The sequence below is a fragment of the Myotis myotis genome, unplaced genomic scaffold (assembly GCF_014108235.1).
Source record: "Myotis myotis isolate mMyoMyo1 unplaced genomic scaffold, mMyoMyo1.p scaffold_m19_p_3, whole genome shotgun sequence".
NCBI classification, from domain to species: Eukaryota; Metazoa; Chordata; class Mammalia; order Chiroptera; family Vespertilionidae; genus Myotis; species Myotis myotis.
The window spans coordinates 207813342-207838504 of NW_023416335.1; the positions used below are offsets into that span (position 1 = coordinate 207813342).

The window sequence follows — 25163 nt, forward strand, 5'->3', positions numbered from 1 at the left end:
CCCAGCTGAGGTGGTGCAGGAACCCTCCAGGCCAGCGGGAGCGCTGTTTCCATGCAGCCCGGCCGCCCTGGGTGGTCGCTTCCCTCCAACAGGAAAGGCCAGTTGTTAGCTGCAGAGCTGGGCGATGACTCTGAAGCCAGACAACCAATGGGTCCGGGCTGCCTGTCACTACTTGAGCCAGGTCAGCAGAGACAGGGTTGAGTCGTATATGCGAGTTTATTCCAGTAAGGCCGGCAGTGTGGGAGAGCGGCAGGTCATCCATGAAAATACGCTCTTCCCCATAAACCAGCTGCTGATACTGGGTAGAAGGACAGAGATTACATGGGAAGTAGGAGTGACGGGTTGGGGAGCAGGCCAGGGGAATGGTGCAGGCTACAGGCAGTGCAGGCTGGGAACTAGTAAGGAAGGGCGTCTCGGAACTGGATTATTTCAACAACAAGGTGGTGAATCAGTTCTTAAAAAAGGAGAATGGGCTGCATTCCCAGGTTAACTCCCATGTCCCGGGGATACAAGTCTCAGCCAGGTCAGCATGTGCTTCCTCTAATCAGAACAGAACAGCCACCACTACCAGAGCATGATTCATGCTTCTTACAACTACAGCTAGTCCCCACTCCTCGATGTCTGCCCCTAACAACTCCACAGTCACGTGGGACCCACGAGGCTCCCAGCTCACTGCTAGGCCAGCCTCAGGATAATGAGGTCTGGGTCCTCGGGGCCCACTGTGCAGCTGCCTGGAACACCTGTGTCCTGTCAGCGAGCTGGGGGAAGAGGGGGAGAAAGGGGCAGGTGACCAAGCTAGCCGCTGCTGAGGAAGGTCCCACAAGCTGCCATATGGAGTTTATTTCCACATCTCCTGGCCAGGACTGTCACCCAGCCACACCTGGCAGCAAAGGAGTTCAGGAAATGGAGCCTTCATGCTGGGTAACTGGGTAAGCATCAGGGGCTATACATGCTGAAACAGGAGCATTAACACTGGGACATGCGTCGTCTCTACCACACATGTGAGATTTTCAGCAGTAAATGGGAAGCATGCATGTGCTGGATTGGAGAGTATCCCCTCCACATCACGTCCTGCTCAGAGCCTCAGAATGCGCCCCTATTTGGCCATAGGGTCCTCGCAGATGGAGTCATTTAAGGTGAGGCCATATGAAGTGTGTGTGGGGTGGGGGGGGGGGGCTATTCTAATCTGATTGGTGTCCTGTAAGAAGAGGCGACACGGACTCTCAGGGGGTAGCCATGTGAGGACAGGTTGGAGGGAGGTTCTACAAGTCCAGGACTTAGGGCAACACCAGGGGGGACAGGCCCAGCTGTAGCAGACACAGCAACCTTCAGAGAAAGCACAGCCTGCAGACACCTTGGTCTCAGACCTCTGTCCTCCAGAGCTGTGAGAGGATAGCTTTCTGCTGCTAAGAGCACCCGGTGTGTGGTAATTTGTTAAGGTTAGGGCCTGGCCGGCATGGATTGGTGGTTGAGCATCAACCTGTGAACCAGAAGGTGAGAGTTCGATTCCCAGTAGGGGCACATGCCCGGGTTGCGGGCTCAATCCCCAGTGTGGGGTGTGCAGGAGGCAGCCAATCAATGATTCTCTCTCATCACTGATATTTCTATCTCCCTCTCTCCCTCTCCCTTCCTCTCTGAAATCAATCTATATATATAAAAGCCTAATATGCTAAGTGTCTGACCATTCGACCGTTTGACCAATTGCTATGACACACACTAACCACCAGGGGGAATACACCCAACCAGTAGGTTACCTTGCTGGTGTGGTCCTGCCAATTGGGGACTGGGTGAGATAGCTGGACATGCCCTGGACACCTCGTTGGTACCTCCCCAGCCAGCATGCCTCCCGGATTGCAAGAGGGCCCAGGCCAGGCCAAAGGACCCCACTAGTTCACGAATCTGTGCACCAGGTTTCTAGTAATATATTTTTAAGAAAAAGGCTGGGTCTGGTGGGTGGCTTTGGAGCCAGGGTGGCTGGTTCTGGTGCTCCCCACTCTACCCCCTCCTGAGTGGCCCTGGGCAAAGCCACCAGGGTCTCCATCTCCCACGTCTGCCAGCGCTCTGCTGAGATTCCAGGGTGGTTAGTGATTGGCAGCTCCTCCCATTCCCATGAGGGCTGCTCTCAGCGGGGAGCCTTGGACAACATGTGCTCTCTGCTGGTGTGGGGCCCTGTGAGCAGCATCCAGCCATTCCCTCTGCTGTGAGGCCAGAGTTACTGAGCTCCTGCCAGCAGGCAGCCCGCATCCTGCAGCTTCTCCCTAACACTGACCTGTCAGTGCAGACTCTCTCCTGAAATCAGTCCCTCTGGTCACCTCCTGAGGCAGGGAGGAGGGTCATCTGACAGCTGGGGAAACTGAGGCCCTGAGGAGCCCTGGGACTTGTCCAGCAGCCCCCCAGCTGGGAAAGAGCCCGGCCCAGGCTCCTGACTGTACAGGGGAGGCCCTTCCTTCCCCCCTCGGGCCCCCTTCTCCCCTCTCCCCCAAGGACATCTCCTGCTGCCGACTCGAAGGACCAGTTCTCACTGCTCCTGCCTTTAAAGATGAGGGTGACCTGTCCCACAGCTTCTTTCTGGTCCCCAGTGCTCGTGCGGCCTTGACCAAAGTGGTGTGGCCCTGGGAGAGAGTCAGGCAGCATCACAGGCCTGGGTTAGAGTCCTGGCAGCTGGATCTGCCACCCACCAGCTGTGAGGTGCCAGGCAAGGCCTTTCCCTCTGAGCTCAGCCTCCCCATCTGTGCCATGGGTATAAAGGCCCGACCTTTGGGGCTGCTTGGGAAGCAAAAGTGTGTGAAAGCCCTCTGCAGCCCGTGCGTGTGGGCTCACACGTGTGAGTATCTCCTGATGGTAATTAGGGGTCAGCCAGTCATTCTTTGGTTTCTTCAGCAGGTCTTGATTGAGATCACAGGATGTGCAGGCACTGTTCCAGCGCTGGGGTCCCAGCCAGGCACAGCAGCCACAAACGTCCCTGCCCCATGTGGCTCACATCCGTGTGGAGACACGCAATAAACAGTGCTCTAACATATGTGTACCATATTAGAGGCTGATCCCTGCTGCAAAGATAGGGAGAGGGGTGCTGGTTCCTGGGGAGTGAGCCGGGGGTGTCTGAGCAGGACCTGAGTGAAGTGAGGGAGGGAGCCCGGTGGGTCCTTTAGAGAACACCCGGGTGAGGCACAGGGAGTGCAGAGGCCCTGGGGTGGGGGCCTGTGTGTGAGGAGCAGCCTGGAGCCAGTGTGGCTCTGAGTGTGGCGACCAGAGTGGGTGAGCTGGAGGCTGTGGGGTGAGGGAGGGTGGGGACAGTGTGGGAGGCAGGGGCATCTGAAGGAGGGGATGGCACAGCTCAGGGAGGGTAGCGTGAGTCCTGGTAGATGGCTGGCGTGCTGCTTTGAGTCAGAAGTCAATAGTTCAGGACAAACTCGGAGACTTCTGCAGGCCCACTGTGTGACACTCTCACTCCTTCTCTCAGTCTTGGTGAAAAGGAAGTAAAAGGCAGTGAGGCCCATTTAACACGTGCTTTGCAGGGTTTTAATGAGACTCAGGAGGCTGTGGAGGGGGCTCCACTGGGGGGTGGGGGGTCCTGCACACCAGGGGGCACTGAGAGGGCACTGGGCTTGCTGGGGTCACATCCCACCAGGGCCTGTGTCCTAGTCCTGGACGTCACGGAGACAGCCAGGTGACTCTCGTGTGGGGGAGGGTGGCTGCCTGCATGCACAGGGCAGAAGCACTGGACCAAGGGGTGATCCTGTTCTGGCCATGGCACACAGGGAAGACCAGACATCATCACACAACTCAGAAAGGCAGTTTCAAACATATGAATTGTTTATTTCTCTCTTTAAAAATATTTTTTGATTGATTTGAGAGAGAGGAAGGGAAGGGAGACAGAGATAGAAACATCGATTGGCTGCCTCCTGCATGACCCCTGCTGGGGATCAAGCCAGAAACCTGGGCATGTGCCCTGACTGGGAATCGAACCGGCGACCTCTTGGTTCATGGGTGAGGCTCAGCCCCTGCGCCACACCAGCAGAGATGAATTGTTTATCTCAGAAAGTTTCTATTTACTATTCTCGGACCATGGTTGACTGTGGGTAACTGAACCATGGAAAGTAAAACGTGGGTATGGGGGCCGCTGTAGGAGACACGGTTCACATTCCTGGCTCAGGACCTCCTGGCCACGCACCTGGTGTTACTAACTATAACCTAAGTCCTCGTCTCCACCTGTTAGAGCTGGGTAGGGCGTTGGGGCTTGGAGGGGATACGTGTGAGACAAGACAAACAAAATGAGAGAATGAAGGCGACAGACCCGTCTGTGAGGAGAGGAGTGCATCTCACCGGGGCGAAGGAGCCTATCGCTTGGAGACGTATATGTTTTTGAGAAATGAGGGAGGGGAGACTTGCTGAGGGACACTCCAGCCTGGGGGTATAAGTCCCCCAAACCCCCACCTCAGTGGGGCACCTACATTGGCTGTGTTCTGCTAAGACTGTGTGTGAGTTCATTCCTTTCCTGCAAGTAAACTTGCACCTGCTGTGGCTGCTGCGTGCTGTCTCCTGTTCAAATTCCTCCTACAAGGAGACAAGAGCCGAGGACGAGAGGACTGCCTCCGGCCAGCGGCCACCCTAACCACGCAGTCGTGCCCGCGCAGAAGGCTGTGCCCAGGAAACATGCCTGAGGGGCAGGGCGGGCTTTTGTACCAGGGGGCCCACGGGACTTTTCTTGAGGATCCAAAATTAGGGCCAATGCTCAAAGCTAAGGCCAAGGCACGCTCAGTCCCCACTCTCTACAGGGAGTTACCTAGGAGCTGCCAGCAAGGCCAGCCGCTGCCCCCCCACCCACCCACCTGCCACGAACTGAGAGGCAACAGAAGCACACCCTTGGCAAACCCACCTCGCCCACCCCTCCTTTGAACCCTGACCACAAAGGTGGGCACGCACCCATCTGCACTCATTTCCAGTTCCCAACCACTCCCCACCCATCACCGTCCTCCTCTTCACTCTGCATCTGGAGCCACAGAAAATGGACCTGTCCGTGCTCATGCTCAGCCCGGGCAGACCCGCGACCTAAACCCCAGGCTGGGCCCTGAGGGCGGAGCTCTCCCCGGCATAGCTGTGACACCATCAAAGGAGGAAGCAAATGCCCAATCACCTTTTTAAAAATCATCTTTAATGTGTTTTTAATAGTTTTTGCCTCATTTACCAGATAAATCATCTAAATAAATAGATGCTATACAGTCTGTTACCAATATCAGTACAAAAATAAACCCGAGCTCTGCATCCACTCCGGCTCCCCCAGCACGCACCCACTCACACGAGGCAGGTGCTGGGGACGGTTCGTGCCAGCCCCTCCCAATACATTCATTTCGTCTGAACAAAGCTCACTGCTCATTCTGTGCAAAGGAAGCGTTCTTGTGCTGAGACCTGGAGGCCAGGCTGGCCACTTCTAAAGCGAAGCTACGCGGAAGCATAGCGTCTTCCCCAGCAGGGGAGGAGGGGACATTGGCAACGGGCTCTATGGGGTGATGATCATGGGCTCGGCTGCTGCATGAGGAGTGGCCTTGCCCGATCCCACGAGGGGGGGCGGGGGGAGAGTACAAATGGGTGGGGGTGGACCAAGGGAGGCAGGAGGTCCAATCTTTCGAAGCATCCACTCCCTGGAGTACTGGCCTTCAGTGTGGAAGGGAGGCGAGGTGGGAGGCGGGGACACTCAGGGCTGGGAGGAGGCCACACCCAACCCCTCATTGAGGTCTATGTGCTGGGGGCGGGGTCCTAACAGGCCACAGCCCTCAGGGAACAGGCTCTGCAGGGTCAGCCCTCTCTGAGACACAGGACACCCGTGGGCCAGAAAGAGCTGAGTCAGAGGCAAGAAGGGTTTGGTTGCTGCTGCCTCATTCCACAACAGGCCCCCACACCCCGATTCTGCAAATTCTACACACACAGCTTATCGGGACGCACTGCCCGGCCCCTCCTTGGCCATGTTTTCTGAGATGTTGTTACAGTGTTTTCCCATAGCTTGAAGCAAACAGCCTGCACCTGCAGAAGCAAAATAAGATCCACTCCCCGCCGACTCCGGCGCTCCCTCTGTCTGGTGGACACGTGCCCCCTCCCCAGACACCCGGCTGTCTTCCAAGGACATCCTGCTCAGGCAGCAGCCCTGACCCCGGCCTGTATAAGGGAACACAAACACTCCCTCGCTGACGCGGGCATACGGGGCTCAGCCCGTGGCGAGAACGTAAACATTCTTAAACTCTGTCTCTTGGCCTGGCTCCTGGTGGTGCGGACCTAACACACTCTCTGGGAGGGCCCATGAGCCAGGACGAGGTCCTGTGTCCCCTGGGGAATGAGTATGACTTATACTAGAAGCTGCCAGCCTGTCCCAAAGCCATGAGCAAACAGCATTCCACTAGAGACCTCCCAGCCCACCCCCCTCCACGCCTCGCCTGGGCTGGGAGCCTCTGTCCTGGGAAGGTCCCAACTCCAGCTGCCTTTCCCTCCCAGGGGCACAGCTGCCCCTCCTTCCCCTGACTCACCCCCACTTAAACCTCTAGATTCAACTCCCCAGGCTGGGGTGAATCAAGTCACCCCCAGAGGGGACTGTCCCCAATGGAAGCACTGAATTGACCCTGGACAGTGAAGAAATAAGGAAGAAGGGCAGAGAGATCAGGGATTTGAGAATCTTGCCAACAGGGCACCCAACACAGAAATGGGGCGCGGTGTCTTTGGTTTGGGAACTGGGGAGGGGGGCTTGGGGAAGGAATAGCCCTATCCTGCCTCAGGACACAGCGGGAGGGCGGCCCTGGAGGGCAGGCAGAATGGCGGAGGGTGGAGGGCCAGGCTTGTACTTGCCCTCCTGCACTTCCCGCCTGTCCCCCCCCCACCACCACCCCCACCCCCGCCTTGTGGCCTTTTCTGCCTACAGGGCTGGGATGGGGCGGAAGCCACTCCTCACTGCCAGGGGAGTTACCAGTCCACAGGGCACATTGGTGCAAACTAGAAAGCGAGTGCCCTCCCGCTGGCAGACACAGCCTGTGCTGGAGGCGGCCTGGGCTTGTGCACAGCCTGCCCCTCCTCCCTCCCGCCCCCCCCTCCCCCCGCACCCTGACTGCAGGAAGACACGGCAGAGGCCCCACCACAGAACACAGGCCAGCCCAGCTTCGGCATGTGGGGTGCAGAGGGGGCACAGGATGCAAGGAGGAGGGATGGAGGGAGTTAAGGCTGCCCTGAGAAGGTGGTGGGACTCCCTCCCTCCCTGACCACCCACACCCACCATTGGCTGAGCTGAGGGGAGGGCAGAAGAGGGGAGTGGGAAGGGCTGAAAGGTCACCTGAGTCAGAGAGAACAGAGCCCCCAGGAGGAAGCGCAGGCCCACCTGCAGACGCTCCCATGCCTGCCGGGCGAAGCCACACACGTCTGCCCAGAGCAGCAGAGGACATCTGCCATGCCAGACCCCTGCCGACAGCTTCCAGCAAACAAAGAGCGGAGTAGGGCCAGATCTGGTCACGTGATGGGCTATGCCAGGTGGGGTGAGTGTGTGGTGCCCGTGACAAGCTCTTTTGTGCTGTGATCACCTCACATTCACCTGATAAGGTTTCTAAACAGGAGATTTGCAGGACCCATCGCACACGTCTGCAGTTACATGAACACACTCACGGGGCAGGAGGGCAGGGTGGGACTGGGGAAGCTCTCAGCAGGAGGCCTCAGCTGGCAGCTGCCCCAGGGAAAGTAGAGGCTCTCTGAAGGGTACGGACTCAGGACACTGCAGCCATCTCTACCCCTTCCTTTGGCCCTTCTCTCTGACCCTCCCTCTGGGCAAAGGAGCCGCCATCCCACCGCAAGCTGGAGTGCAAAGATAAAAATACAGACCCCTTTCTGCCAGAGAGGCAAAGGCAAAATCAGCCTCAGGGCTGGGCGCCGTGAGGGGGAGGCTGGACTCCTGCGGTTGGTTCCCAGGGCCAGCTCTGTGTCTGGGGAGAAGGGTGATGGAGGTGTGCAGGGGTGGCCCTGTCCCCATTCTGCTCTGGAGATGGTACCCAAACTGACAGAGCAGTGCCAGGTACCCACCCCTGCCAGAAACAGACCCGGAGGCCTCTCTGTAAACATCCCCCACAGAGCAAGGGGAGGATGGTGGGAGAGTGTTGGGATCTTCCCCCTCCTATTTCGTATTTTTAAATAAAATAATTACCCTCCCTAGACCCCTCCTCCCCTCTGGAAGTCCCCACCCCAAGCCCAAAAGAAAACAGTCTAAGAAGTAAAAACGGGGACTCAGAACTTCCCGCTGCGGCCTCGGTCTCGGCCTCGGTCTCGGCCTCGGTCTCGGAAGAAGCCCTCAGCGGCCTGGGCCTCGCGGAAGGTGACGGTGACGGAGTTGGCGGTGATGTCTGTCACTGTCACTTCACTTGTGGGGAGCGCGGGTGTCCAGGGAGGGGGTCCCTCGGCCAGGTCTGCATCTGCTACTGCCATGGGAGAAAGACAGACGGACAGATGGAGGACAGCGCTGACAACAGGGCGGGAAGGTGGGAACGGGTGGCAGCATGCGGACTACTCCCCACCCCCCGCAACAGGCTGTCCTCTGAGCCTCCAGCCAGGCCAGGCCAGCGCAGGGCTGGACACATGGGAGGAGGTCATGACCTTTCTTTCCCGGCAGGACCAGAACTCATCCTGGGCAGCACCACAGGAAGCCCTGGGCTGGGTGCCCGGGTCCTTGCAGGCTGTGTGGCCTCCAGAGTACCCCATGCCCGCTCCGGGCATTAGGCCAACTGGACCTGATGACTCAAGGGATGGTTCCAGCCCCGAGGGTCTCTGGGCCTGGGCACCTTACCCTCCTCTTCGGGGGGCTGCTCAGCAGGCTCCCACTCGCTGGCTGCCTGCAGGACGTCCGGTGCCGGTGCCTCCTGCAGGAAGAGCTCCCGTGGATGGCTGTGACTCTCCAGGTTGGGCCCGCGGGGCGGGAACTTCTTGCGTGAGAGCCGCAGGTACTTGTGGGCCTTTCGGGGCTTTCGGAGCGGGAAGGGCAGGGTGGGCACCAAGGGGCCCTTGTCCACCAGCTCAGGCGCCCCCGCCTTGACCACCCCCTCGGGGCTCCCGCTGCCGAGTGGGCACGTCAGGGAGAAGCAGAGCTTCTCCTTGCCCTGGGCCTTGTGGGAGCTCCGCAGGTCCATGCTGTACAGCCGCTGCGGGGGCAAGCCAGGGCACGGCGGGTCAGCCCAGCCCTCCCACCCACTGCCGCGCCTTTGCTCATACTGTTCCTCCCGCCGGAGTGCCCTTCCCCATGTTTCATGGCCCAGAGGCAGCCATCACCCCACCCCAACCCAGCCTAGAGAGCCGTCCTTAGCCAGTCCCAGCCCTATAGCCCCACAGGGCAGCCTCATCTCCCTGGGGGCTGTGAGGGGCTCAGGGTCGGAGGCCACAGGCACAGGTCTGGGGTACACAGCGGAGGATGCACAGGAGGCACGAGAAATCCATCTGGGTTCAGGAAGCAGAGTGAGTATGCAGGCCTAGGCCTCTGTTGACACCCTGCCTCATTCTTGTCAAAATGGGCTGAAAGGAAGGTTCCTCCACTTCTCACGGCTGGTGTTTTGCCATTTGGGGACTTGTCTTATTGCTTTGGGGTAACTTACACAAGTCCAGGAAAGATCCTTGTGCTAAAATGTTGGGAGGGCCTAGATAACTCTGGGGTAGTACCTTCTACTGCCACCTTTCACCAGAGGAAAGAGCTCCCGGAAGAGAGCGAGGCCATCAGATGGGACCCATGGCCAGACACCTCCAGGTGGGAGCAAAGAGCACAGGTGCAGGCTCCGTTCTAGTCCTACCTGCTAATGCTCATTCTGGGGGTGTGGGGTGCAGGTTGTCTTGGTGATGGGAGGACGGCAGAATTGGGAGGGCATTGGGAAAATACTGCCATGCAAGGAGGGCTTATCCTGTATGTACCTTTATCAAAACCCTTCACCCTGGCTTGCAGGCCACCACAAGCCCAGTAAACCCTCCCACAATTCTGCCAGGTGGACTCATCTTTGTCCTTCTCCGCCTCACCAGGAGAGCACTGCTATCAGGGACCCAGGAGCAGCAGTCAGATCTGGGCTTTACAGCTCTGACCCTGGGTAGACTACCGGCCTCCCCAAGCTTCAGCTGTAGTAGCCAGCCTCCAAGACGGCCCCAACATACCCGCCCCAGGACCGCACACCCATGAGTCCCCTCGCGGGGGGGGGGGGGGGGGGGGGGCGCTGAACAGTGCGGTGGGACTGCCAAGGCGAGGTCGTTAAAGACACTGTGCTCCTTCCTCCCTCTTGCTTGGATCGCCCACTCTGGGGGAAGCCAGTGGCCCACCGTGAGGCCCTCAGCAGCCCTCTGGGAGGTCCACAGGGTAAGAACAGGCCCTGCAACATCTGACACGCCCGTGAGCGCTGCTGTGAGGAGCACTTCGGAAGCAGCTCCCTGGCCGACATCATGGCTGCACCCCAACTAGAATCACTGAAGAACTAGCGAATGCAGTCCTGGACTCCTGACCACGGAGACTATGGGAATCACAGTGTTTGCTGCTTCAAGCCGCTTAGTTAGGGGGGATCGTTACACAGACACAGATGATAATACCCCTTCCCTGGAGGTGTGTGTCCCCTGTGAAGGGCACTGAGCGCAGAGCTGAGCACGGAGACGTCTGACAGGCGTCCCTGTCCTTCCTGGGACCCAGTGATGCGGAGCCCAGGGAACACGCCCGTTGCGTGAGGGAGGCCATCTGTCTGCAAAAGCCTCGGGGGGTCTACAATCAAGAGCGGACAGGCGGCTGGACCTGACGCACCTGCACGCGGACCAAGAAGACTTATTTTTGGTTCCGAGTCCCTGGATGGGCTGTAAGTGAAGGAGAGCGGTGTCCCACCATTCCGCTTTCACAGGAGAAAACTCGGGCTCTGAGACGCCGATCACCTAGCATGATGGCCTCAAACCACAAAACTGCGTTACTCAGACTCCACCTTCCTTTCAGTGCAAAGCAGGGAGGTCAGCACAGTGCCCCCAAGACCTGGGCACCAGATGCCACAGCGTCTAGACCCACCTGCGGCAGGGACCGGAAAGGGTGACACCTTTCTAGGACTTTCCCCGACGGTGGGTCCAGGATGCCGAGGCGCCTTTGCTGGAATTCTAAAATGCCAGGCTCTCATGCTTCCTCAGTTCTAAAGTTTTGTCTCTCAGGACCTCAAATATTATAATTTTGTGTTGTAGGGATTCTGCATATCAGAAAAGCTCGCTTACAAAGTTCTAAGCTTCTAAAGTCCTAGGAGCCCATGAGCCATCCATCCACTCTCCTCCCCCCAGCATCCTCCCACTTCCTGCAGCACCAGCCCCACATTCCGACTTCCCCCCCTACTCCCATGGGCCCTACCCCCCCAGTGCCTCCCACTCACAGCACCCTGGGCGGGCTGAGGAGGGGGAGCGGTTCAGCTCAACTAGCTGGGCAATGGCGGGGGAGCACGGGGACCGGTGGGTGGGCACCAACGCCGGCCGGTTACCTGCAGCAGAAGCCGCTTGGGTTTCGGACCTCTCTTCCTATACCCCGACGCTCGGTCTCTCTCCTCCCTGGGGTGCAGAGCAGATGGAGGAAGAAAAGGAAACACTGGTGACATTTAAGGGAAAGTAGGGGTCCTCCACCCTGCCCTCCACAGTCTATGGGGGAGGGGCATCCTTCACAGACCACCCCCCAGTGCCAGGACAGGGCCTCCTCCCTGTTGCTCTCTTTAGGCCACGACAACGGGGCCACATGTTGAACTCCCGAAGCCTCGGTCTTCCCAGCTGCCCAGGCAGCAGCACAGCCACGGGTGGAATCTCCGAAAGCGTGTGGCTCTTGACTGGGCCCAGGTCACGCCAGAGCTCTGCTCCCCATGCTACTGGGAGCAACCTCCCCCCAAAGAGTACAGTTCTAGTTTCCACTCTGGAGAGTCGTGCAGAACCTGTCAATTAAGGCTGCCTGAGTGCCCCAGGGCACTGACGAGAACGGGAAGGATCCCTCCCACCTTTGCGCCCCCATCTGGGATCTGCGTGACTGGTGGGGAGAACAGCGCCCAACTCTCTTACTGTCTGATCCGGGGAAGGGGAGAGAAACTAGCCTGTGCTGAGTCCCTAGGAGATGACCGACGGCTGGGGGCCTTTTCAAATCCCAAGTGCAAAACACAGGCACACGTGAGGCTGCAAACAAAGCCACACACAACACACACCAGAGTCACCACAGAGCTGCCGACAGGGCCCGAGTGGTGGGAAAACCCAGTCACTTCCTTCTGCCCATTTCACTTCCTTCACACTCAGAAAGTGTGAACGGGCCGAAGAGGCCACGTGGTCGTAGAATGTGAGGGCAGGAGTTCGCCCTGAGAAACATTCTGAGATGTTGTGAATCAAACTCCAGAGAGTGAGACCTGGTGACAGCAGGGGCCATGTGTGGTGGAGCCCTCCCTCCCATGGCGCTGGGGACCTAGAAGCAGCCTTTGGGAGCAGCACAGGGCGCTGTGACACGCTCCGCTCCCGGCAGCTCACCAGGACAGCCCTCCCAGCCTTCACGCTGACAAGCTTCTCTCAGAGCCCAGTGCTGGGGGCCAGGCGCCCCCTCCAGGCCCAGCTCTGCACTGACCCACAGGAGGCTGTGCTGGTCACTTCTCTGGCCTCAGGGTCCTTGTCTGGAGCGAGAGGCTCCCTTCTCAGCTCATCACTAGGCTCTCAAGAGGAGTGAGAGATGTCCCTGGTATTTATGAAAACGGAAAGTAGGAGGCTAAAGTAATAAAGAGGAAGAAGAGAAAGGGGAGAAAAAGGAGAGAGAGGAAGGGGGGGAAGCAGAGGCGGAAAGAGAAGGGCCTCAGGGGAAAATAACAGCATGTCAATTACATTTACATGACTTATTGATTATGATGATCACATACTGGACACTGGACAAGTCACTGCTCTAAAGCTTTAACCCTCACACCATCCTACGAGGGAGGTACTATTACTACCCTCACGGAGAGGTTAAGTAACATACATTGTTACACCTCCCGCCACTGGTGAAAATGCTAAGCTCTGGTTCCAAACCGGGGAGGTCAGGCCTAGGGTCCCAGGCAGGATCAGCAGGACAGGCCTGGAGCCCAGGCCATATGATTCTGGCTCCTAATATGCAGCCCCTCCCCCTTTCTTGTCTTCAAACTGCAGGGAGTGCAGGTGAGAGGGTGAGGCAGGGGCCTGCATTCTGTCCAACCTTACCAACTCAGAGCCTGGTATCTGTCAGACGCTCTGACCATTTGTGTCCAGGGCTAAAGAGCTGAGACGGCCAAGGAGTCAGGGCCCCAGCAAGCCCAGTGCCCTCTCAGTGGCCCCTGGTGTGCAGGTCCCCCAGTGAAACCCCCTCACTGGCCCCCTGGGTCTCATTAAAACCCTGCAAAGCACGTGTTAAATGGGCCTCACTGCCTTTTACTTCCTTTTCACCAAGACTGAGAGAAGGAGTGAGAGTGTCACACAGTGGGCCTGCAGAAGTCTCCGAGTTTGTCCTGAACTATCGACTTCTGACTCAAAGCAGCACGCCAGCCATCTACCAGGACTCACGCTGCCCTCCCTGAGCTGTGCCACCCCCTCCTTCAGATGCCCCTGCCTCCCACACTGTCCCCACCCTCCCTCACCCCACAGCCTCCAGCTCACCCACTCCGGGCGCCACACTCAGAGCCACACTGGCTCCAGGCTGCTCCTCACACACAGGCCCCCACCCCAGGGCCTCTGCACTCCCTGTGCCTCACCCGGGTGTTCTCTAAAGGACCCACCGGGCTCCCTCCCTCACTTCGCTCAGGTCCTGCTCAGACACCCCCGGCTCACTCCCCAGGAACCAGCACCCCTCTCCCTATCTTTGCAGCAGGGGTCAGCCTCTGATACGGTACACGTATGTTAGAGCACTGTTTATTGCGTGTCTCCACACGGATGTGAGCCACATGGGGCAGGGGCGTTGGTGGCTGCTGTGCCTGGCTGGGACCCCAGCGCTGGAACAGTGCCTGCACATCCTGTGATCTCAATCAAGACTTGCTGAAGAAACCAAAGAATGACTGGCTGACCCCTAATTACCATCAGGAGATACTCACACGTGTGAGCCCACACGCACGGGCTGCAGAGGGCTTTCACACACCTTTGCTTCCCAAGCAGCCCCAAAGGTCGGCCCCTGATACCCATCGCACAGATGGGGAGGCTGAGCTCAGAGGGAAAGGCCTTGCCTGGCACCTCACAGCGGGTGGGTGGCAGAGCCAGGTGCCAGGACTCTAACCCAGGCCTGTGATGCTGCCCGACTCTCTCCCAGGGCCACACCACTTTGGTCAAGGCCGCACGAGCACTGGGGACCAGCAAGAAGCTGTGGGACAGGTCACCCTCATCTTTAAAGGCAGGAGCAGTGAGAACTGGTCCTTCGAGTCGGCAGCAGGAGACGTCCTGGGGGGAGAGGGGAGAAGGGGGCCCGAGGGGGGAAGGAAGGGCCTCCCCTGTACAGTCAGGAGCCTGGGCCGGGCTCTTTCCCAGCTGGGGGGCTGCTGGACAAGTCCCACAGCTCCTCAGGGCCTCAGTTTCCCCAGCTGTCAGATGACCCTCCTCCCTGCCTCAGGAGGTGACCAGAGGGACTGATTTCAGGAAAGAGTCTGCACTGACAGGTCAGTGTGAGGGAGAAGCTGCAGGTTGCGGGCTGCCTGCTGGCAGGAGCTCAGTAACTCTGGCCTCACAGCAGAGGGAATGGCTGGATCTGCTCACAGGGCCCCACACCAGCAGAGAGGACCTGCTGTCCAAGGCTCCCCGCTGAGAGCAGCCCTCATGGGAATGGGAGGAGCTGCCAATCACTAACCACCCTGGAATCTCAGCAGAGCGCTGGCAGACGTGGGAGATGGAGACCCTGGTGGCTTTGCCCAGGGCCACTCAGTTAGGAGGGGGCAGAGTGGGGAGGACCAGAACCAGCCGTCTCACAGGCCTTCCCTGAGTTTCATCAGGTGGTCCTCTCTTGCTAAGGGACCTCCAGGGTGCGTGTCTCTGGTCTCTCCCCCAGGGCTGCCTGGGCATTACTGATATTGCTGCTCCTCACACGTAGGGCATCACTAGGACACATTTCACATTCATCACGGTGACTGAAACCCCTACCTTATGGAGAAGCCGCAGCAGGAGTTATTGGGGTGGCCCCGTGGCAGCAGAGAGACCGAGGCCTGGGGAGGGGAGGGAAGTGGCCAACATCACCCAGCAACAGGAAGGTAACCAGGGCCCCCGGTGCCCTGGAGCTGGTGCCCACCACCCTCCCCCAGCTGCAGACACGAGGGGAGTGTCCCTGCCAGGACCCCTCCCCCGCCCGTGCCCGGGCCTTGCTCAGAGCCAAGGCCGAGCAGGCTGCCTAGGAAACCCCGAGCGGCCTGTGGACCGCCCGGCCCGAGCAGGCGGAGCCCCTTACTTCTCCTCATAGGCCATGACCAGGCGGGGGTCCAGGATGTGCTCCTCTGGCTCCCACGTGCTGTACCTGGGAGAGAAACGACAGGTCAGAGCTGCCCCCCGCTCCCCTGCATTCACAGAAGCCACAGTTGCTCCGCCAGGGCCCACTGTCTGCAGGCCCTCGCCCCTTCCTGGTCCAGAAAATTGTCACCTACTCCTCAGAGCTGTCCCAGGCCAGTGAAGCGAGGTCAGGGCCTCCTAGGGGTTCCAATGACACCAGAACCCCCTCATTCTGAGCACTCACCATACTACCTACAAAAGGTGTGATGAGACCTATGTCCACCTCAGCAGCTCATGGGATATAATTCAGGGGAGGGCAGGGCGGTACGTCCCACAGGCCCTTCCTAGAAGAGGTAAGAGCCCGTAATAAAGGGCAGGGGCTCTGAGACAGGCTGCCTGGGTTCAAATCCCAGCTCTGCCCTTGGAAGCTGTAAAACCTTGAACGATTTCCCTAAGGTCTTTGTGCCTCGATTTCCCCATGTGCGAAAGACTCTGTGCTGGAAAAAGCATCAAGTGTCTATGTGTTTAGAGCAGGGCCTGACACACAGGAAGTGCTCTGTGTTTATCACTGCTGCTATCCCCACTCCTTTCTCAAACCCCAGACCCAGCACAGCCTCTGTCAGGCTGAGCTGCTCCCTTCCTTCTGGGCGCACATCTGTGCCATCGAGGCCAGCTGTGAAGTGCCTGGTGGCAGGGCCTGGCACACAGCAGGAATTTGGTAAATGTCTAGCACCGGTCATAGGGCTAGGACCCACTAGGATTTTCCCCAGGGGATCTCCTCCACTCCGGACCAGAGCGTATTCCCTGCAGGGACAGGCCTGGACTGAGATGGCGCGGCACTTCCTGAGCTCAGCCACCCGTGTTCCACTGCTCCGTTATTTACTTAGAATCTGCCTTTAAGCCGCTCACTTTTTCATCTATTAAATTTTTTAAAAAACTAACTGTATATGACTTTTGTAATTGGATAAAACAGTACCACTCACTATAAACAGATGCTAGTGCCTAAAAATTAAAATTTTAAAACATGTATGTGTGCATATGTGCATGCATACAAATAAATATACACACAAACGTACAATTATGCCTTTGGGTGTCTGTGCACATGTACATGCACATGCACAGACAAAACCTAAGCGCTGGACTGTGATCCTGGCGGAGGCGGCACCAGCTCCGCTGGGTAAGAAGGGAGAGGAGCAGGTCTCAGGGGAGGGTTACGAAGCAGAAGGAGGCTGGGCATGGCCCTGCCTTGTGGCCTCCACACAAGCTAAGCCGAAACTTCATCTTCCACGGTCCTGGGACTGTGAAACCTACAGGTGTCCAGTCCGGACACAAACAACAAGCTGCCCGAGAACAGGCTCCTCGGCTCCTTCTCTCCACGGACACTGCTGCACGGCTACTTCGTGTCGCCCGTCCGGCCCGTAACTCAGCAACGAAGGGCCGTGCCCTGAGGACCACATAGCCATACCCAGTGCCACATGCTCAGCCTGAGCAGGCACGGTCGCCTCTCTTCCTTTGTACACGCTATGCGGTCCGCGTGGACAGCCCTCCAGAGGACTCTACTCATTCTTCAAGAGCCAGGTTCTTGTCGCCCCTCTCCCAGCTGTGCCACTCCCAGGACGAACGGTCCTCTCATCCCCTCTCCCCTCGTTGCCCTGGGCACCTGCCATAATGACTGAATGCAGCTGGCGCCCTGGTGGGCAGATGTAACCCCTCCCCAAGCACTCAGCCCAGGCCCAGCCACCAGGTGCTCTGGGAATGGCTCTAGAAGCCACTGCAGTTTCACCCCGAAGAAATGTGAAACTAAAAAGAAAAAAAAAGAAAAGAAAGTGAAACTAAAACTGGTTAAATGTATATTTTGGTAAAACCCAAACTATGACCAACCAGAGGCTCATAGTTTTATTTCCTCAAGGTTGGGTTTTCTCAGCTGAAACTAGTTATAGGGGGAGTTTTGTGTTCCTGCTGTGGCTGCCTCCTCTTTTTCTGGCTGTTGAAATGTCCCTGCCTTGTTCTAGTCCTCTCTGCCCTGCCCACTTCCCCACCTCCTCACCCAGTTTTGTTCACGTTGCTGCAGTGTTGTTAGGCTCCTGGCAAGTCCCTAATTTTCTCTGGATCCCAGTTTCCTCATCTTAGAATCACTAGCAGCACCACAGCCATCAACAGCAAGGAGTGAGCGCAGACTACTGCCGGGGACTCATCCATTCCTCTCAACACCCGGAAGAGGTAGGTGACCCATTTTATAGATGAAGACACTGGGCCCGAGGGTAGCATCTTGCCGAGGCCACTGTGACAGCGAGTGGGCAGTCTGTGGTTGGAACTCAGCTCAATCTCCGCCACGCTCTACCTTCAGGTACCTCACATGTCATGCACTGAGCTGGGATGTCCTTGGGAAAGGGGCACTGCCTAACTAACCAAGTCCTCAGTGTCTGACCTGGGGGCCTGGCACACAATAGGTGCACGGAAAAGGTTGGTAGATTCAGGGGGGCCTGTTATTAGCTTGGGGCATCCATCCGTGGGACCTGAGGCAAGAGCACAGGGTCAGACCTGGCAGCAGGAGGCCTGGCCCTGCCCCGTGAGAAGGGCGAGCAAGGGGAGGTGGATTACACAAGTATCTGTCGAACACCGGGGCACCCCAAAATGGAGGCCACAGGGCCCCTCCTCAGTGGTGATCCAGAGGCAAACCCGACTCAGGAACAGCCGGGCGCAAGGGCAGGAGGCGGCTTGGTCCACAACCTAGGCGACAGTAGGCGGGCTGGGGAACTGGGTACGAGCTGGGCGGGAACGGGGCGCTCCGTGGGAGGCGGGGGACCACTGGGCCCCGCCCGCCCTCTCTCCGCAGCACCGGAGCCGCGCGCGCGCACGCAGGAGGCAGGAGGCGCGTCCGGATGACCGGGCCAACCAATGGGGGGTGGGGGCGGGGACGGCGCGTGCCCGCTGGGAGGTAAACACGGCCACGTGACCGCTGCCGGGCCGGCTGGGTAAACAGGCAGCGGCAGTTGCTCCAGCCCCGTGTGCGCAGACTCCGGCTATGCTGGGGGGGGGGGCGCCCCACTGACCAAGGCCCGGTCCCGCCTCGCCCCCAAAGTAATGCGGCTCAAATGAGATGCAGCCGCGGGGTTGGTGGCCAGCCCGCAGGGGTGGCTTTGAGCAAGTGATTCAAGTCGCTTTACCTCTGCGTGAAGGGGGGCTACCAAAATAGTCCCTAGGGTTGATGTGACTATTAGCTGTGTTAGCCTGTGCAGCACTTCGTTCAGTACGGTACATAATGAAAGCAAATAAGCATTCATTAAATCCATTTCGAAAGCCTAGAGAGCACTAGAAGCTGCCAGGCCCGCATCCTGGGCTCCAAACCGTCCTGGAGGAGGGAGAAGCGCCCTTCCTGCGTCCCTCCGACACCGTTAGGAACCGTGTGCCGTCCGGGGCAGCCCGCGGTGGGCTCTGTGCGCCGGGGCCTCCTTTTTACAAGTAGCGCGACGGATGCAGAGGGACTGAGGGCTGTGCCTTGGGTCGTACAGTTGTTAAATATATAGAACTGAGTTCAAAGGCAGCCTAATCTGACTCCACAGCCTGAGCACGTCCCACTGAGTGGACCATCAGGCCATCACCCTGGGTCACCTTGGCCAGAGCCCACTGTGTATCAAAGGGGCTAGACCTGCAAGCCCTGGGGGCAGGCATCCCGTCACTCAGATCATCCCAGCTGTACGCCCTGGACAAGGGCTCCTCTGCTGAGGATTTCTGCCTTCCCATCTGTAAAATGGGTTGCCATAAATCAATAGGCAATGTCTGATCATACTAGGGACTGACTGCTGAGCAGCCTGGTTATTGCTGTGTCCACTGACAGTAACATTAGGAAAGCTCCATGGAGGCGGTCCACCCTAGAAGGTGCGGTAGCATTCACTAGTGAAAACGGAAGGAAGGGCCGCAGTCCTGGGCAGATTGCAATCAGAGTAGTATGTCTGAGGGTTTCTTCGGGGCTGAGAGCACCTGTAGCTGATTTAACATCCTCTGCCCTGTGACCGCAGCCCTTTTCCGTGCTATTTGCTGTACCTTCCATAACTAGCAAGACAGCTCCTCTGCCCCACCTGCTGGGGAGGAAGGGCAGTCATTTTTTTTGCCGTTTGGAGAGAAAACAGGCAAAGCCTGTGGCTGAACAGGCACAGGGAGAGCATTCTGCCGTTTCTGTCGTTAATATAGGCCTGCCTGGCCAGGGTGAGGAGCGGGAGGATCTGGATCCCCTCCCCGCTGAGGCTGGCACTGCCCTAGCCAAGGCTCCCAGGCCTGCAGGTTGCAGCCTGCCCAACTCCCCACTCCCCACCTGCTGGGGTCCAAGCCAGACCCCCTGGCGAGGGGAAAGGGAAGACCAAATGGTTACAAAGGAGCTCCTGCTTCTCCCTCTGACTGAAGCTGTTTCCCCCAAGTGAAGTGGGTGACACAGTGAATGGCATGAAGTGGGGACCATGCTGCATGGAGTTGGCAATTCTCTTCTTATGACCTTTCTAGGAACTACATTCCTGGGGCTCACAGGTGGATAGGAACCCAGGACCAAAGTGTGGGGGAGCCAGAAGTGCACCTGTCATCTGGTCAAACAGAGCTCCCAGAACCCCTTGAGGGGGTCATAAAAGGTCATGGAAGCCCATCTAGTGGTCCCATCATGTTAAGAAACAAGTGGGCCCCAGGGCTGGGGCTCCGCCAGCAGAAACAGGGAGGGACTGCTCCTAGAGCTCTGCGTCCTTCCTGCTGATGGAAGCTCCGGTGGGCAGACATATTCACTGGGATTAATAAAAGTGGGATAAGTGCCGCTGTTTAAAGAAGGAAGTCTTTCAAGAGATGGAGTCTAGAGGAGGAAAAATAGCCAACAGTGCCTTGAAGGCTACTGGGCTGGGACCACACTCCCATGGATGCCTTCCGGCGCAGAAGCCAGGGGCGCCAGTGCTCAGGGAGCCCATGCCCCTGCTGCCCCCGCACCCTTGTCTAGTCCTCCCGCACTCTTACTGTCCTGCACCCAGGCTGGAAGTCCACGCCTCATCTGCCCAGAGAGTAAGGGACCCTCCTTCAGTCCTGGGGTGTTTGGGAAGGGGCAGGAGGGACAGGAGGAATGGACAAATGCATTATCTGCTTGGCCAGCCACCAACTCGAATCTTCAGGATGCCCCACAAGGTAAAGAAGCCTGTGGGGGCAGGGGCAGGGCCTTGACTATTGAACCCATTTTGCACATAAGGATGCTGAGGCAGCATGGGCCATTGTCCTCTCTGCTGTCTTCTCCACCATGCCCCCAGACACTTCCACGACCCAATACAGGTCAGTCGTCACCCCCCACCCCCTTTCAGCACAGCACTGCAGAAAGTGCCTGGCACAGACAGCAGCAGCTCTGAGTAGAGGGGGATTCCAGGAGCCAGTTTCTACTGGCAGGGCAGGGGGGTGGGGCACCTACAGACCAATGGGAAGGCCCCACGACTCCCTCCTTCCCCACCCTCTTCAAATAACTCCCTGCTGGGAGGTGATTGGCTGGTGTGAAGGTTCTAATTGGGTCTCAGCATGAGAGGTGGAGAGACTGGGAGAGGTCCTAGACCAGCTCCCTGCCCCCCAACTCTGAGATGGAGGAGGCACAGAGGAGGTACCTGAAAATGGCCTAGTTCAACTCTGACCTCACTTGCTGTGTGATCCAAGGCAAGCTGCCTACCTTCTCTGAGCCTGTTTCTATATCTTTTAGAGAGATTACTACCCCACCTGCCTCACAAGACTGAATGGGAACCTGCTCTGTAGATTGGAGAGAGCGGTCCAAAGGCAAGGTGGGCTCAGACTGTCCCTAGTTCTGTCACTGAGGACTCATGCGCCGCTGGCTAGCCTTGTCTTACCCAGTCTCATAAACCCCTGCCCAGCCCCTCCACTCCTCCAGCAGGCATCTCTGAACCCTAGATGCTGGGCCTTCACCTCCCAGGTGCCAAGAAAAGCCAGAAAGCGGGGGAGGGAGGGGGGTGCCTCCAACCAGATATGGAACTTAACCTGAGGGAGGTGAGAAGGGCAACTGGGGCCCGCCTTGACCCTCATGTGCTCCAAGCCCCTCAGCTGGCAGAGGGGCAACTGAAAGCTAGAGAAGATGATCTCATCAAGGCCCGCTGGCCAAGCTAGAGCAGCTGGAGCTGAAAGTCAGGCAGGAGAGAGGGCACCGGCGGGGGGAGGGAGGTGCAGGCAGGCAGACACACACACAAAGGACCTTACTTTGGGGGCCATCCTTTCCACTTCACCAGATACTCGACTTTACCCTAGGAAGAAAGAGAAGCAGACACAGTGAGATGCACAGCCGCGCCGATGACCACCCACAGGACAGTACGGCCTAACCCCCTCTACAGATACATGTCCCCCAACACATACAAGAGACCCCCCACCAGACCCCCCACCAATCCAGAGACCCCCCAAACTCTGGCTGCTGCGCAACCACCCCAGATGTCCTCCCTACTAGAGCACAGAAGTGCATCCGGCCCCAGACACCTCTGGGGCTCCTGTGACACATGGGGAAACTGAGACCACATGGGGTCACCAAAGACCCAGTGTCTAGAATCCGAGTGCTAAGACCATCTTTAGGTCAGAAGACTCTCCAGGTCAGAAAACTCCTCAGTCCAATCCCACCAGCCCCTTCCGAGAGGCTGCCTCTGACCAGAGGTGACAGGCCAGTGCGTCTCTCAAAAGACCCGGCAGGACCCGGAGAAGGCTGACAAAACCTCCACCTACGGACACGATGGTCACTCCTCCAGGAGTTAGAAAACAGAGCAGACCCCTCCCTTCCTCAGAGCTGACAGGGGCCTTTAAAAGTTTCCTGTCCACACAGGAACTTTGAGACCAAGATGCCACCTCTTCCAAGAGGCCTGGCCCGGCCATGCTTTCGAATGCCATCCCCCCCACCTCACGGTGTGCAGCATGGAGCCCGCTGGAGGGCATCTGTGTTTATTTCCTCATTCACGGTGCGTCTCCTCTGCCAGGATGCCAGCTCAGTGATCCCTCCCTGGAGCTTAGAATGGCGGCTGGTACATAACAGATCCTCCGTAAATCTGTACTGAATGAATGGCTGAAGGAATGACGCTGGCACTACCCCTCCGGCCTGGCCTGGAAGAGGGTACCCACTGCAGCTGCTTGGGCTACACTCCATGACCAGCTGGGCTCTGGGGAATAAATTAAAATCGAGGACACACTGGAGGAGGGGAGAAGGGGGAGGGCAGCCCAACCTCAGGACCGTGTTCAGCCCCATCAGAGATGGGGAAGAAAAGAAGCTCATGGCCCAGCCGGTCTGGCTCAGTGGATAGAGCACCGGCTTGTGGACTAAAGGGTCCCGGGTTCGATTCCATCAAAGGCACGTGCCCTGGTTGTGGGCTCCATCCCCAGTAGGGGGCGTGCAGGAGGCAGCCGATCCATGATTCTCTCTCATCACTGATGTTTCTATCTCTCTCTCCCCTCCTCTCTGAAATCAATAAAAATATATATTTTTAAAAAAAGAAAAGAAGCTCATGGACCACCGTGACCTTGAGCCCAAGATGCCAAGACTGAGTTTTCTATCACAAAAGAAGAGGGGCTGGCCGCCAGCCGCCAGCCGCCCTGGGCTCCTCGCTCTCCCTCCATCGCTGACTTCCCCGGTGACTCTGATCCGTTCACCTCCCGGGCCTGGGCCTGGGCCTGGGCCTGGGTTTCTGCCTCCGTCAAAGCGGGGCGGTGGCCTCTGAACCCGCCCAGCCCGGCCGGGGGCGTCCCTCGGGGCTGCACAGAGGCGCGGGGAGAAGGCGGTGGTGAGCGCAGGAGGGGAGCTTCCCCGGCGACTCCGACCCCGGCTCCCGCCTGCGGCGACCCCGCTCTGCAGCCGGGAGCACGGACCCGCGCCGGCCGGGCCGTCCTCGAAGGCAGGTGGGCGTTTCGGCGGCGAAGGGGGCGGAGCCGCGCACCGTGGGCGGCGCCGGGCCCGGCGGGGCGGGGCGGGGCGGAAAGTTGAGGCGGGGAAGCCGGAGGGGCGTGCGCCGGCGGAGGAGGAGATGGAGGTGGGAGCGGAGAGGAGCGGAGGAGGTCCAAGTCCAGCAGGTCGACTTCGGAGGCTGAGCTGTCCCGGAGCCCCGCCTCCAACTTCAAAGGTCTTGGTACCAAGAGTCCAGAGTCCTGTGTTCGAGACCCAGTTCCCACGCGAACGCACTAGGCAAGCCGGTTCCTCGACTTGGGCCTCAGTCTCCCCACGTTCAGAAGCGGGGCGTGGGGGAAGGATGGCGTCCAGGACCCCTACGTCTGAGCCCAGTCTCCAGTTCGGCGGCTCAGCGGCCCCCAGCATCCCGGGGCGACAACTTTTATTCCACTCGCCCTCCCAGGTGCCGGGGGAAACTGAGGCACCGGCTGGGGGGACAGGCCCAGCCGCGCGGGGCCGCCTGGGCCGCCCACCACACATCTCCCCACGCCCCCAGCGGGGAGGTGACGGGGCTGGGAACGCGAGGGGACCCCACTGGGGTCCCGGGAGCCGCCCCCCGGCAGCCTCACCTTCCGCACGCGCTTCTTCCGGATGCTTTCCACGGCGAACACCTGCTCGCCGATGGCTGACAGCTCCATGCGGGGCGGCGGACGAGCGGGCCCGGGGCCGGGCCGGGCCGGGCCGGGGGCGGAGCTGCGGGCCCGCGGCTGCGGCGCGCGATGCTCGGGCCGGCGGCGGGGTCCCGGTCACCCTCGCCCGGGCGCGCACGCGCACGCGCACGCGCGCACACCCCCTCGCGCTCCCTCACGCCGACGACGTTCCATTTTTGAACCTGCGCAACGTTTTCCTCGGCGCGAGCGAGCGGAGGAGCGCGCGGGAGTGGGCGGGGCGGGGGCGCGGCTCGCTCCCGGCAGGCCCCGCCCCTCCCTCTCCGCCGGCCCCGCCCCGCGGGAGCCCCGCCCTCTCCGCCGGCCCCGCCCCGCGGGAGCCCCGCCCTCTCCGCCGGCCCCGCCCCGCGGGAGCCCCGCCCTCACCTCCGGCCCCGCCCCGCCCCGCCCGCCGGGGAGGCAGGGTCCGCGCAGCGCCCCAGCCGCCAGCCCGCGGAACTTAACTCGGCGCGCGCTCTTCTCGGCTCCCAGCCGGGCGAGGTCTTAACGCCGAGATGCGTTTCCAAAATCCTCCCGGGGACTCTGATGGGCCGGAAGCGGAACGGCCCGGGTTGGGCAGATGAGGAAGCGGGCACAGGTTCTCCCACTAAAGAGCAGGGGGCCGCGGACTCCGCGCTGCGGAAGGGCGGCACGGCCCAGGTTTCCCCACCTGTCGTGACATCGCGGCACCGCGGTCTCCCTAGATCCAAGCTGCGGAGACGCACCGTTCGGCCACCGCAGAGCAGGCCCCTCCACGTACATCGTTCCATCCGTCCGTCTGTCCGTCGGTCCGTAGCGGTAGTGCAGACGCGTCGGGTCAGACCCGGGTGCCGGGTGCAGTCTCGAGGGCCCCGGGCGAAGCAATAATTCGCGGCAGGTGCGGCCGCGGCGGATGAAAGTGCGCACGGAACGGGGTTGGCTGCCTGGCGGCCCCACGGCGCTCGGCACACACTAGGTGTTCAGCTCTTGGTGGCATGAATGGATCTTGAGGTCCGGGACAAACTCCTTATAGCCACCCATCCACACCACCCTTACGTTTCCCCTTTGCACCGCCATCCATCCTCGCGAGGAACCGCAGTCATCCGCGCCCCTGTGGCTCCCAGCGCCCAGGGCAGTCCTCCCCAGTCCCGCCTCTGGGGCCTCCTCCCTCCACA

At 59.3% G+C, this 25163-nt stretch overlaps 1 protein-coding gene across 3 annotated transcripts; it reads right to left on the reverse strand.

Moving 5' to 3' along the window:
- Nucleotides 1–6882: 6882 nt before the first annotated feature.
- CBX7 (chromobox 7) lies at nt 6883–24239 on the reverse strand. Of its 3 annotated transcripts, none has more exons than XM_036299097.1 (6): nt 23932–24239; nt 21646–21689; nt 15392–15457; nt 11484–11550; nt 8804–9155; nt 6883–8435 (listed from the first exon to the last, which is right to left on the reverse strand). In XM_036299097.1, exons 1-6 carry the CDS (start codon nt 23998–24000, stop codon nt 8248–8250), a joined length of 786 nt encoding a protein of 261 aa, XP_036154990.1. In that variant the 5' UTR covers nt 24001–24239; the 3' UTR covers nt 6883–8247. The 3 variants fall into 3 exon arrangements, with proteins under 3 accessions (XP_036154990.1, XP_036154991.1, XP_036154989.1); XM_036299098.1 differs by having other exon boundaries at nt 6883–8438; nt 8804–8978; nt 23932–24237; XM_036299096.1 differs by having other exon boundaries at nt 6883–8438; nt 23932–24236.
- Between the last annotated feature and the right edge of the window lie 924 nt (nt 24240–25163).

Bases quoted from the DNA above. Each gene is read 5' to 3' on its own strand.
- CBX7 (XM_036299096.1), bottom strand. From the start codon at position 24,000: ATGGAGCTGTCAGCCATCGGCGAGCAGGTGTTCGCCGTGGAAAGCATC. The intron at 15,458-21,645 runs GTAAGGTCCTTT...TTTCTCTCCCAG, and splicing joins TGGAAAGGATGGCCCCCAAA to GTACAGCACGTGGGAGCCAG. The intron at 11,551-15,391 runs GTAAGGGGCTCC...TCTGCACCCCAG, and splicing joins GTCATGGCCTATGAGGAGAA to GGAGGAGAGAGACCGAGCGT.